Below are 12,304 nucleotides of genomic sequence, written 5' to 3' on the forward strand. Positions count from 1 at the left end.
CGCTATTTTATTTGCAACTGAGTTGCCAGGTCGATTATTGTTGTGACAAAGTGTGCAGTATTCACTCAGCAGCCCTGAAAGGAGCATATTCTTGAATATCAGAGCAGTGCTACAGTAAATTGCCTCTTTATTTATTACAAGATTGCATACAGAGGAGATAACGGAAGAGCTAATGAGACTGTGTATGTATTTGGGTCACATTAATAATGAGAAACAGGTACGCTAATTAACTCTGCTCCTTAATGAAGTTAGATTCATGCAGTAGAAGACACTTATAAAAAAGTCAATATAAACCCAAAGTATATCAGTTTTTAATTCCTTCACTATAGCAGGGTGGCATAAACAATATCATGTTTATATATTAACATGGAACAGTAATCATTAACAGGCAGGCAGGGGCACTTAGTGTTGATAGGCTAAGGTTGTTCCAGTTTCCACTGACGAAAATAGTATCTTCCTTCCCTTTCCCCTTCCTCTCCTCCAGACATGCAGATGAGTAAATTAGTGAACTATTATTTCTCACTTTTCAAGTCAATTTTGGAAAAATAACTTAGTATATTAATTTGCACCTGTAAATTCCTTAGAAGTAATGTAAGCTCAAAATGTAAACTTGAGTAGAAGACATAAAGCACCATGTTTTCTCTCACTGAGCTCACAATTATTTTCACAATTGAGACAATGGTGACAAGGGCTGTTGATGCTTCCTTTTTGCCCTGGAACATTTCAGTCAACTTCATTGTCCAGAGGACATCCCATTATCTCCATTGTTGCCCGCTGGATGTTGACTTGGCCATGCCTTCTCATCTTAGATGTCAACCCATGTCGTTCTACCTGGCCAGCTTGGCCTGTCCATGCTCCTTCATCCTGCTGGTGAACACAGAGGTCAGTTTTGGAGTCTGGGGTAGCTGGTGGCTGTCCACTGGCCACGGACTCTGGTGGCAGAATGCTATGTATGGTCTGTGTGGGTGGAGACTTTTGAGATTGGGTGTGAATTTCATCTGATGGAGACCCAGGTGCAGGCTCTGTTGCAGCATCAGCTCTAGTGACAGTATTGCTGGGATCATCTGGAGCCCCATGGACTGTGGGGACAGGTGATGCAGCAGGGGTGATCACCACAGAGACCAGGTCCTCTTCAGTCATTAGGCAGTTGGTGATATCCCATGGAAAAGAGGTTGAGGTAAGCCTACACCTGGGATCTGTTCCAAACAGAGCCGAGTACAGTGCACAGTTTACTCCCAAGTTGTGAACTGAATTCCTAGCAAACTCCACAAAGCATATTCCCATAGACCAGTACCACAGACTAGTGTCTGCCATCCACTCCATGAGCACCTCCTTAATATTGCTGTTCAGATGCTCTGCTAGTTCTTGGCTTTGAGAGTGTCCTGGTTTTCATGCACCAAGCTGAGCTGAGGCCAGAAATACTTTTGTTCTTACATGACTTGAGTAATGAATTCTGTTCCATCATGACCCTGCAATACAACAGGAGCTCCAAAAGTGAGAAAGATGTCAAGAAGATGCAGAGCCACCTCTGCTGCTTTTTTTGACATTAAGTTGACAAAGAATGCAACATTTGGTGATGCAGTCCTGGTACACCATTATCCACTCCAAGCTGCCTAGACACACGGACTGCATATTGACCCCGTGCTAAGTGCTCCCTGTTCAGAACAGACCAGAGAGCAAAGTGTCCCAAATGGTGCCTTCTTTTTTTTTTGGCACACTACACAGAAGGATTTGAACTACTCAACAGCACCTCTGGTGATTTTTTTCATACTTAGATGACAAGTGTTTCATTACATGGTCGTGATCACCATGTCCAGTAGCCGTATGTGTGGGAGGTTTCTCTTTTGTCTGCCTCCTCTTAACCAGCTTCTCAGTGTCTCCACATTGTAGAATTTCATATCTGAAATGAGGGAAATAGCAAGCAGTTTATTAGCAATAACGGTGTCTATCTAAATGGGGAAAGCAGCTGTATACTCTTAGAGTTAAAAAAAAACCCAACCAACCAACAACAACAAAAACACACCAAAAAAAAAAAAAAACCAACCCAGAAATAGTAGGTTCTCCATATTTGTATGCAGATAGTTTTCATGTCTTGACTTTGACTTGGGATTCTCTTTTGTCCTTTATTTCAGGAACAGTTGCACAATACTTTCTTTTTGGATTGTGCACTTGGAGAATTTTTTCTACTTTTTGTATAGTTCTCTCTAAATTTAACGTCAAAGTCCTGAGGCATCTCAGGGATGATTACTTAGCAAGTGGTGAACTCTTGATTCAACTCCCTCCTTTTATGTATAATTGCTTTTGCGCCAATTTCTGACGTATGCTACAGTCATATTGTGAGACCAGTCGTTCTGTAAAGTGACTAAAATCTTCAGCAGTTTCTCAAAATGACTTCCAGTTATTTTACAAAATGACATAAAATAGTAGGTGGGTATTATAGCTATAATATATATAGCTTTTTGAACTTATTACCTTAAAAGACAACGGGCAAAGCTCTTTTATTTAATTTTATTTCCCAAACTGTTCAAAACCACATAGTAGATTGAAGAGCAAACTATATATTGTCAAAGATAGAGACTCTTGGGAGGTCAACCTTACTTCGTAAAATTTGCATCTGTTTAATCTTTTTTTCTATTGGATAAAATGGCCATTACATTCTGATATGCTTAAATCCAGTTGTTTTCTGTGGATTAAACAGTTATTTCATGAAAGAACCACACATTTCCATTTTTTTTTCAAAGTAGCCATTTTTACTGTATCATCATAATACATACAGATCGGTTGCTGTTTAGGTTTAAACTTCTGAAGGCCAGTTTACTGTAGAGATAGTCTTATTCTTGCAAACTGAATTTAACTTATGATCTGCTTTTCATTACGTGAAACTTCGTGATTCTTTTTTCTAGTGTATGGACACATTTCATGCCTTGAGCAGATCCTGATTCAGCTGTTCCTTCTGTAGCAGAAGATGGGAACTACGGTTTGTCTCCATGTATGTGGAGTTCACACCCATTTGTGTTTGTATGCAACCCCCCAAGCTGGAGAGGCTTTCCTTATCTCCAAGGATATGGTTCAAGATTGTCTGCCACAGGATTTTCCATCAAGGCAGACACAGTCTGTGCTGCCCTTTCTTAGTTTCTTATTTTCTACCAGGCTTTTGTAGCACCTGACTAGTGGAGTCCCTGTGAGGTCTCAATGCTGAGGAAAAGAAGATGATCAGAGGGCTGGAGCACCTCTGCTATGACGAAAGGCTACAAGAATGGGGCTTGTTCAGCCTGGAGAAGAGGAGGCTCCGAGGAGACCTCATTGCCGCTTTCCAGTATCTGAAGGGGGCCTACAAGGGTACTGGGAGAGGACTTTTTACAAGAGCCTGTAGTGATAGGACAAGGGGTAATGGGTATAAATTGAAATCAGGGAGGTTTAGATTAGATGTCAGGAAGAAATTCTTCACAGAGAGGGTGGGGAGGCACTGGCACAGGTTGCCCAGAGAAGCTGTGGATGCCCCATCCCTGGATGTCTTCAAGGCCAGGCTGGATGAGGCTTGGAGGAACCTGGTCTAGTGGAAGGTGTCCCTGCCCATGGCAGGGGGGTTGGAACTAGATGATCTTTAAGGTCCCTTCCAACCCTAACCATTCTATGATTCTATGATTCTATGAAAAGCACTGGGAAGACATTGCATCCTATCTGCAGTTCTTACACGTCTCTGTTGGGGACTGTGTTGCCCCCACTAGCATATGCCTACCCCATCAGCCCTAGGTAGGTCATTGTGCTTCTCTGTGCTGTAGACCTCTAAAACAGACAAGAGGCTGTGAGCTCTTTTCTGTGAGTCTCCTTCCCTTAGTGGGCAGCCCCCGCTGAGCACAAGTCAGGGTCTTGCTTCCCAGATGAAGCATTTGAAGATGCTATTAAATTTCTGCACTGACATCCACCCACCTTGTCTCTTTTGTTGGCTTTGGGCATGTGACCCTTCCCAACCCTGACCCTGCTATGGATGCTGTTGCCTGTAGATTTCATAGCTGATCCCCAGTTTGTTGTGTGTTATTCTTCACAGCGGTGGGACTTGCACTATTTCCATTAGCAAGACCTCAGAGTCAGGTGATCCCCAGCCACCCATGGGTGGCACATAATTCATCGAGGGCAGAGATACCAGAACTAAAGAGCAAAACCAGCCAGGCACTCCCAAACTGGAGGCATTAGTGGGAGAGAGGGAAGTGTTGGTGACTGAGAGTGAAAGCAGCCAGCTGGCCTGCCTGCTGCCTCACCAGAGAAAAGACGACTAGATATTACTTACAGTTATACTTCAGGGAATGGATACTGTATATTATCTCTATTGGTATTTCTCTTTTCAACAAAAAATCTGGTGTATTAAGCAGCTGTTTGCAAGTGGGGAAAATTACCCCAGTGAGTACCAGAAACTTCAGTTTGATTTTCTGAGGTTTGTGTCTTGGAGCTCAAGCTGGTGTTTTATTAATGACCCCTTGACTTTTGAAACCAGACCTTGTTTCCAATCAAGTCCTAGCCATAGGGTTTACTTACAAGGAACACGCACACACAGCAGAAATGAGTGGCTTTACGGGTCAGAAATGTCCAGTCCTGCAACTCTATTGAAGTTCTTCAGGAACCGCTGCCTCTGCTGTCTGCAGGGGTTGCTGTGCCCATCTCTCCCCATCCCTGGAGAGAGCATCAAGTACCTGAAACTCCTTTCCTGGACTGCTGTTGTGGAGGTCCCTCCTTCCCCTGCCGGCACCTCTAGTCTAAGACACCCTGGTCCTTGGGAGGACATGGAAATGGAAATGTCAGGTGACATGGATCTGTGGAAAACTGCCTGGGAAGAAAAGATCTGGATCCTAAGGGGAATTAGACAAGTGAGTTTACAGTCTGATAAATGTCTCAAATCAGCACTGATGCAAAAAGCAGTCTTGCTGTGTTTATCCTTGCATTGACCCAATTTTCCATGACCCCCTGGTGAGCTGGAGAGGAAACTGATGCAGCTGAAAGCCATTCAGCAGAAGAATTCTGACCCTATGGAAGGAGCGATATGGGAGTGGGAACAAGGAATGGTACGGGGCAATTTTCTCCCATCAGTGAGAGTGCCACTTTCTTGGCAACTTTAAGGGTTCAGTAAGCAACATGAGATGAAGGCCAGAGACATAGTCAATGTTATCTTGCCACTGTGTGGCAGAAACATGCTGATACACTGCTCTCCTATCCTCATCCCCTGTCACATTGTCCAGGTCCTATCCCCATTATGTCCTGCTGTAATACAGCTTTCTGTGTCCTCACGTGGTGCTTTTCTAATCCAGAACTACCCTCTGTGGTGCGCAGTCAGCAAAGTCTGTGTTTCCTTTAAGCCCGTGGTGCCTCTGACCGAGGTGATGACAGTAACTGGAAATTCTTCCTTCCTCTATAAAGCACCTCCTGCACGTCAGCGGTTCCCCGTCACTGCCTCTGCCATCTCTGGTCATAGGAGACACTTGGCTACATTTTGGATGTTGCTCTGGCCTTGTCTACACTTTCATTTTCAGGAGTTACGCAGATTCTTCTCCTTCTGTAGCACCTCCACCCCCCTCAGCCCTTCTGGGTGAAGCCAGCAGGGAGGGTGGCTGGGAGGGTGGAACAGAGCAAGAAGCCGGCGAGGGGCGAAGCAGTGGGAGCAGCAACTGGACCTCCCTGCAAGCCCTGTCAGCACCCTTGCTGGAAGCATCACCTCTGTCACCACCTGGCAGGACGACAACTGTCAGCATTAACCGAGACTTCACCCTCCCAGCGCGTGGGCTGGCTTTCTCTGCCAGGAGCTAGCACACCCAGAGCAAGACGAGTTGCAGACATAAAGTTTGTGTAGACAATCCCATAAAAAGCACGTCTTGGTGCTGAATAATATCACCAACTTAAAGCATGGAATTACAACATCTTAATTCTGCTTATTATCATCCTGAGTTAGCATTAATATCATTAGCATCATGTTTTTATTTGGAAAAAATCCCCACCATCCTGTATTTTTTGTGATGCTATGGTACAGGGTATTGTGAATGTGTATGATTTTACAAGAATTAAACAACTTGTGATTTTAACACATACATGAACAAGATTGGTTAAGGTGTGTGGTCGGGATGTACTGTTTGTAAACACATGTTTTATTTTTTGAAAGTCTTGCCAAATTGAGAAACAAAATACTTTTCATTTATACGCATATTTGCACTTAACTTTTTCAGCACATAGTCATTTTGTTTGTTAACAACTTTATTATGACAGGAGGTTTATGATATAGTGTTACAAACGTATGCAATGCCTAAAGAACACATGGAAGCTATTTTCTTCCACCAATGATGTTGCTATAGGAGGAAACAAAAATATTGTGCCATTTTCCATCTTCTCTCTCCCACCACAAGAAAAAACTGATTTCTTCATCTAGTTTTAAAACAAATCTGGATCAGAGCAGTTTATTGCTTTATTAATAACACATAATTAACTAGTAGTGAGCTACACATTCAAGTTGACTCCTTCCATGTTGTGAAAGTCTCTGCAGTTCCCCATCTACTGTTGAATCTGGCTGGTAGTTGTCTTCTCTTTACCATGATCCTTTTGGGGCAAACACCTTCTTGGACAGTTGTGTTTTTTTTTTCTCAGATCCACACACACTGCAAGGTCTCACATTTCTATCTTAACAGATGTTGTGATCCAGGCTATTTGCCGAAGGTGGGCCATGTGAGCACCCCACATCTCACCTGTGTTATGAACTTCAGTGATTTCAAACCTTTGGTGTTATACAGCATTACTCAGACTCTGACATGAAAATACTTTCTCATGATCAGGCCTCCCAAGAGATATAGAGGGGCTCAAAACAAGAAGGAAGATAGGGAAGAAGGACTATAGAAGAGATGGGATCCTATAAAGTAACCATTTTGGTGGGATGAAAAGCAACGAGCATACCAGTAAGGTTGCACAGGTAGATACAAGATCAACCAATCGCTATTTGATTGTTGTCTGATGTGCAAGAGATTGAAGATGAAATAGAAAGGAATGGAAAGATTCAGAAGTATGAAAAGGTGGGCTTCAACAGCATCTTGAGGAGAGACTGCCACTGGAAACTGATCAGCTGATAACCTCTAATTTTTCAAATTATTCCACTGAAACGAGATGAAAAAATGTGGCCTTATGCAGGTGGCAAGAAGAAAGATATATTAGCTATCGCTGTCTTGGATTATAGCAGTCAGGGATTTATACTCTTTTTTTGGGTTAGGTGTAAACCAGCTGAGCTATGGAAGCCTGAATGTCTTTAATAGAATTATTTTGCTGAATTTTTCCACTTTTCTAATGGTATTCAATTCAGTCTTCAGAGATAGCAACTGACAATACCTCAGAGATATAATAGGCTACACCAGGTTTATTAGCTTTTTCAATCCCTCCAATCCAAGCAGTAACATTTTAATTTCTTCTACAGTACAAGGTACTAAATTTATAGAACTGATTTCAAGCTAAAGATACTTAGTTATAACTTTGGAATTGCACAAAATCAACATAATATTTAAAAAATAATTGTTACCTTGGAGACCTAAAAAATTGACTTTTTAAGAGAAGACAACTGCTGTTTGAAGTATCTAAGTGAAATTATCCTCACTGTTAAATGTATATTTTTTTAATTGAACAATTCTGTAAATAATAACACAGGCTTTGGTTTGAACTTACAATGTTCATTTCTGAAACAATGTGCAATTTTTGTTGTTAGACTGATTTCCATAATGTGGGAAAGAGAACAAAACTTTCTTTTGCTGCAGTGATAACAACTCCAAAAGGTGATTTTGAGAAAATACTTTAAGAAATAACTATTTATTGCTGGTTTGGTTTTAAGAGTTTATTTAATTGCTCAATCCACTTAGGAAGTTACGCTTGTCTTTACAGTAAGGGAACAGATCTACTCAGGCGGAATAATAGCTTCTCTCATATGTTATGAGAGCTCATGGGGAATAAATAAGAAATGTATGTGGAAAATTATATAGATACTTACATTTCAAAAATCTGCACCTTGTTCCATCAAAAATGGCTTTTCTATCTGTGTTTCTACATACTTTGCAAATTCTCGAGTGTCCTCCTAGTGCCTTTGGCTTCAGAAACCTTGATGGAAAAACAGTAAGATGGAAGAGCCCATGCCCTTTCCTTCCTCTCCTCTTGGCGTACCCACAACTCACTATGCAGCACAGTGAGGATTTAAATCCTAAGTGTAACTTTCCGGTTCACCAGCTGAGACACTGGAGGCGGTTCGCTCTGTTCTTTTGGGGAGGAGGTGTGCAGAACCCTGCCAAGTGTGTTGTGCTGTTTCCAGGGCCCATCCTGACTTGCTGAGGAGAGGGTTTACCATGCCTCTCCAGCACTGTGCCTTGCCAGGTCCAGGTCCCTGGATGCTGCAGGAGGGTGATGCTAGCAGCAAGAAAACCTGCTGCGGAGCATGCCCACCTTTTGCTTGAAGAGGCGGCTTCCGCTCAGCACGAACGACAGCAAGTCCAGACAGCTGAGGGCAGTCAGGCTCAGAAAAACTTCATTGTAGCTTTCTAACTGGTCAAAATCACTCACATGCTGTATATAGTAGGCCCTGAAGAGGTGGTAGGGAAGGAAGCAAATTATGATGACGCATATGAAAATCAAGTTTTTCACCTGGGCCCAGAACTCTTGGTGTGACCAGAAGGAGGTGGAAAGTTTTCTGGCCACTTTTGCCAGGACAAAAATCTGCAGGCCCAAGAGGATGCAACTAATGCAAGCGACAGCTACAATTATGGTGTAGTTCAGGGCTTTCACACTCTCCTGCTGTAGTTCTTTCTGGAACTTAAAGCATGTTGTATCGTTGTATGACGCTGAGCGTCCGTACTCAAAGCACAAAACCGGCACCACGAAGACCATGACAAGGACCCACACAGCAGCGCTTGCCGCAATGGCATGCAGCTTCCTGTAAAACTCCACCTTGTCCTTCCATTGAAAGAAGATGAGCCACCGGATCACCAGCGTGATCAGGTAGAACAAGAAGGTCAGGTACATGTGTATGTGCACCATTGCGCTCACCAATTTGCACAACGGCATCTTGAATACCCACTTCTTGTTGACATAGTAGTGCAGACGGAAGGGCACCGTGAAGAGGAGGAGGCTGTGCACAACGACCAGGTTAATGATGGCTGTAGTGGTCACGGACAGAGTGTTCATCTTGACCAGCACAAACAACATTGTGATGGACCCGATCCCACCTCCAGCCAAGGCAACTGAGTAGGCAGTAATCAGTATGGCACTCATGGTGTTGGTGTGAGGGAAGTCAGGAGAGGAGTTATTGCCGTTCCTGTTCTCTTCCATCATGTTCCTGAAATCTTCCTTGTACGTGTTCTAGAAATGAAAAAATACATAAAGACTAAGATAATATAGGAATGAGAGTGCCCACCTGAAAAACCAGCAGAGCTTTCCACCTGGATCTTGCTTGATGGATAATCCTTGAATATCACAGCTGGCACAACCTGTAACCAGTAGTTTTATACAAATGTCCTCCAGCCTAGAGAAAAATGTTGGAAAATGTTGATCAGAGAAGGTGCTCTAATCCTTAAGACATTGTTAGCCATACTCTTAAAACCAAGCATGAGTTAGTAACATGTGGGAAGAAAAAATTCTTACAAAAATCACATGATTGTGGTGGTTTTGAGCGCTCTGTTTTAGTTCTCCTCTCTTCTAAGCATCTGCATGCTTTTTCAGAGAAGATCAGAGATAATGTACAAATTCTGCTACTCATCCATCAGTTTGTTTATTTGCAAATCTGCCCTTCCCAGAGCCAGATAATAACCACATGTTGCTCTATCAAAGCTACAAATTTTGTTTGTTAGAGAGCTGAGTTTTGCATACATTACAATCAACTTCTTCTCCATAGACAGTTTATCTGAGTAAAGGATTAAACACCATGGATACCTAGGCCCCATGGAGATCCTGCTCAGATCCTGCCAGACCAAGTTGCATGGGCAGTGAAGTCTTGGTGCTCAGGGCCATTTCACATCAAATATGTGGTAACCGCGTGTTACAAAATTGGCTGTTAGAGAATGTTAGGAAAGGACATGCTGGGTTAGTGCAAATAAGCCTGCCTGGCCCGAGCTGAGACTAAATGAAAGCTAATAGCAAGTTTAGCAACCATGCTATACATTTTTGATATATTACTGTTTCAAAGAGAGATTAAATATAATTCTTTTAATTCTAAATGTAACTTCTGGTAGGATTTTTAAGTAATACAAGATTGCGTGGGAGGGGAAGAGTTCAGGCAAGGTGTCATCCTCAAGCATGTTTGCATCTATGAAAGTGTCAAGAGGGTGTTCACACTACAGTTAGAGGAAAGAAGCAGGGAATACTGAACAGTGCTGGGCTGTGTACTATCCCACCTATGCTGCTACTGCTCCTGGAACTGTAATTTAAAATTGATTCTTGTATGTCATCCGTTTCACCAGTGAATCTCACAACACAAGGGGGGGGTTTCTCCTGAGTGAGTTTTTGCTGTTTTTCTTTTAATACTGCGGTGTTGTTAACTTCACAAAGTAGTTCCTCTATCTCTTTGTACGAGTGGTGTATCAACTTATTTTATTTCTAGGTAGTGCGTACTGCCAGAAGTTGGGAAGGGGAAAAAAGTTCTTCAGCAGTTTTCTCTTTTGTGGAAAAGAGGAAATACCTGTAACAGTTTTATAAACCTGTTTTGCTGGCAGTGGGAAATGAATGACTGTGATGCATCTCAGATATTTTTTGTTGTTTCTTAGCCACATTTCGAAGTGTTTGCCCCTGTGGTAATCAAAATCTCTTTACACTTTGAAAAGTCAGTTATTCTATATCTATCCTGAGGCATCTAAGACTCCAGATATTTTACTGTAATCAACATAAACGTATCTGCTGCATCTCAAATTGATGCATTAGTCGTTGGTACTAATTGAACATTTCTGTTTGAAACTGGATGTCAGAGTTAAGTGGACAATTAATTGCAGCGCATTATGAGAAGTAAAATGGGTTGCAATGAAAGAGCTTTTTCTCAAAGGCGCTGGTGATAGGCACACTGCAGCTCTTGCGTCAGAAACCGTGCAAGTTTCTACCAGTTCTGTGCTCGTTTGAGGGACATTGCGTTTCAGCCTCACAATCATGCATGCCAGAAGGGATTATCAATAGCTGTTCATCGGTTTCCCCAAGTTGTTAAGGTTTAATTTGAAAAGATGTCTCTAAAACGTGGCATTTTTAGACTGTTTTCATTTAAAATGCATATTTAAAGTTTAAAAAGTGCCACGGCCCTAAAGGTAACAGGCTGAAGATGTGGGTTGGTGTGAGCAGCCCCAGCTGCAAGGCTGTGCTTGGAGAGGAAGGACCCCTCCCAGTAACCCTTTGGAGCCCAGTGGTGAAATTTGAACCAAAGGCAGTAAGGAACGGATAAGCAGAAGTCAGATAACTGATATCACCCTCAAGCATTCCTGTTAAGGGGACAGTGAGAGACTTATTTCTGCCTGCCAATTAGAAACTGAGGCACTGAAATGCAGTTTCTGCAGAATTTTGTGGTCATTGCTAAATACCTTCATTGTAAGAACCTGCAGGAAATCTCATTTTCATTAATCAAAAAAAAACCCACCACAAAACCAAAACCAAAAATGAAAACCAAACCAAAAAGGCTACCAGCAACTATGTTATGAGATTACCAGCTCCACAATACTACAGCATCCCACTGAATTGTGTGATGAACAGAGAGTATAGCATGACAAAGGGTCTGTTTCACAGAGGAAATGCTTTTTTCTGGTGAAATGAGGTTTCCTGTTCTACTGAAGCTATAACCTACTGACCTGAAATACAGCTAACAAGTCCTCTGGCCAGAATTTAATAGAAGGCACATGGAATGAGAATGAATGCAGGTCTTAGAAGCTATATACTAAACCTCGCTGGAAAAGTGAGCTATGTAAGCCTCCAAGAGCCCAAAAATATCTCAGGGCAGAGGAGGAACAACAGAAGAGACCACTGAGAGAGGTATCAAGCTATCTAAGAAATGGTCTTCCCCCATGCTGCTTAGCCCCTTGCCAACACCAGCTTCAGCATCGCTTCAGTGCTGAATCCAGCTTGCTTAAAACTAGTTTTTAAACTGTCGTATTACCTTGCATTTTACAGAGTGGCTCTGCCCTGATCACAGAGTTACATTTCAGTCTTATCCCTTCTCTCCTCCTCCCCACAGATCCCCTCGCCCCAAAAAATACCTGAAGCACCAACGAGCTCCTCCAGGACAGTACTTCGCAGTTTTGCCTCCCCTGGGTGTCCTCCCTTCATGCACACTAAT

At 42.6% G+C, this 12,304-nt stretch overlaps 1 protein-coding gene across 1 annotated transcript; it reads right to left on the bottom strand.

Annotated features, from left to right (window-relative positions):
• Positions 1 to 8,412: 8,412 nt before the first annotated feature.
• On the bottom strand, positions 8,413 to 9,360 carry GPR141 (G protein-coupled receptor 141; the record flags this gene model as incomplete). The annotated part of the gene is made up of 1 exon (XM_010156404.1): positions 8,413 to 9,360. A coding segment is annotated over one exon (948 nt), but the record flags the coding sequence as incomplete, so codon positions are not given.
• Between the last annotated feature and the right edge of the window lie 2,944 nt (positions 9,361 to 12,304).

Source organism: Eurypyga helias, unplaced genomic scaffold (assembly GCF_000690775.1).
Source record: "Eurypyga helias isolate BGI_N326 unplaced genomic scaffold, ASM69077v1 scaffold46717, whole genome shotgun sequence".
NCBI lineage: Eukaryota > Metazoa > Chordata > Aves > Eurypygiformes > Eurypygidae > Eurypyga > Eurypyga helias.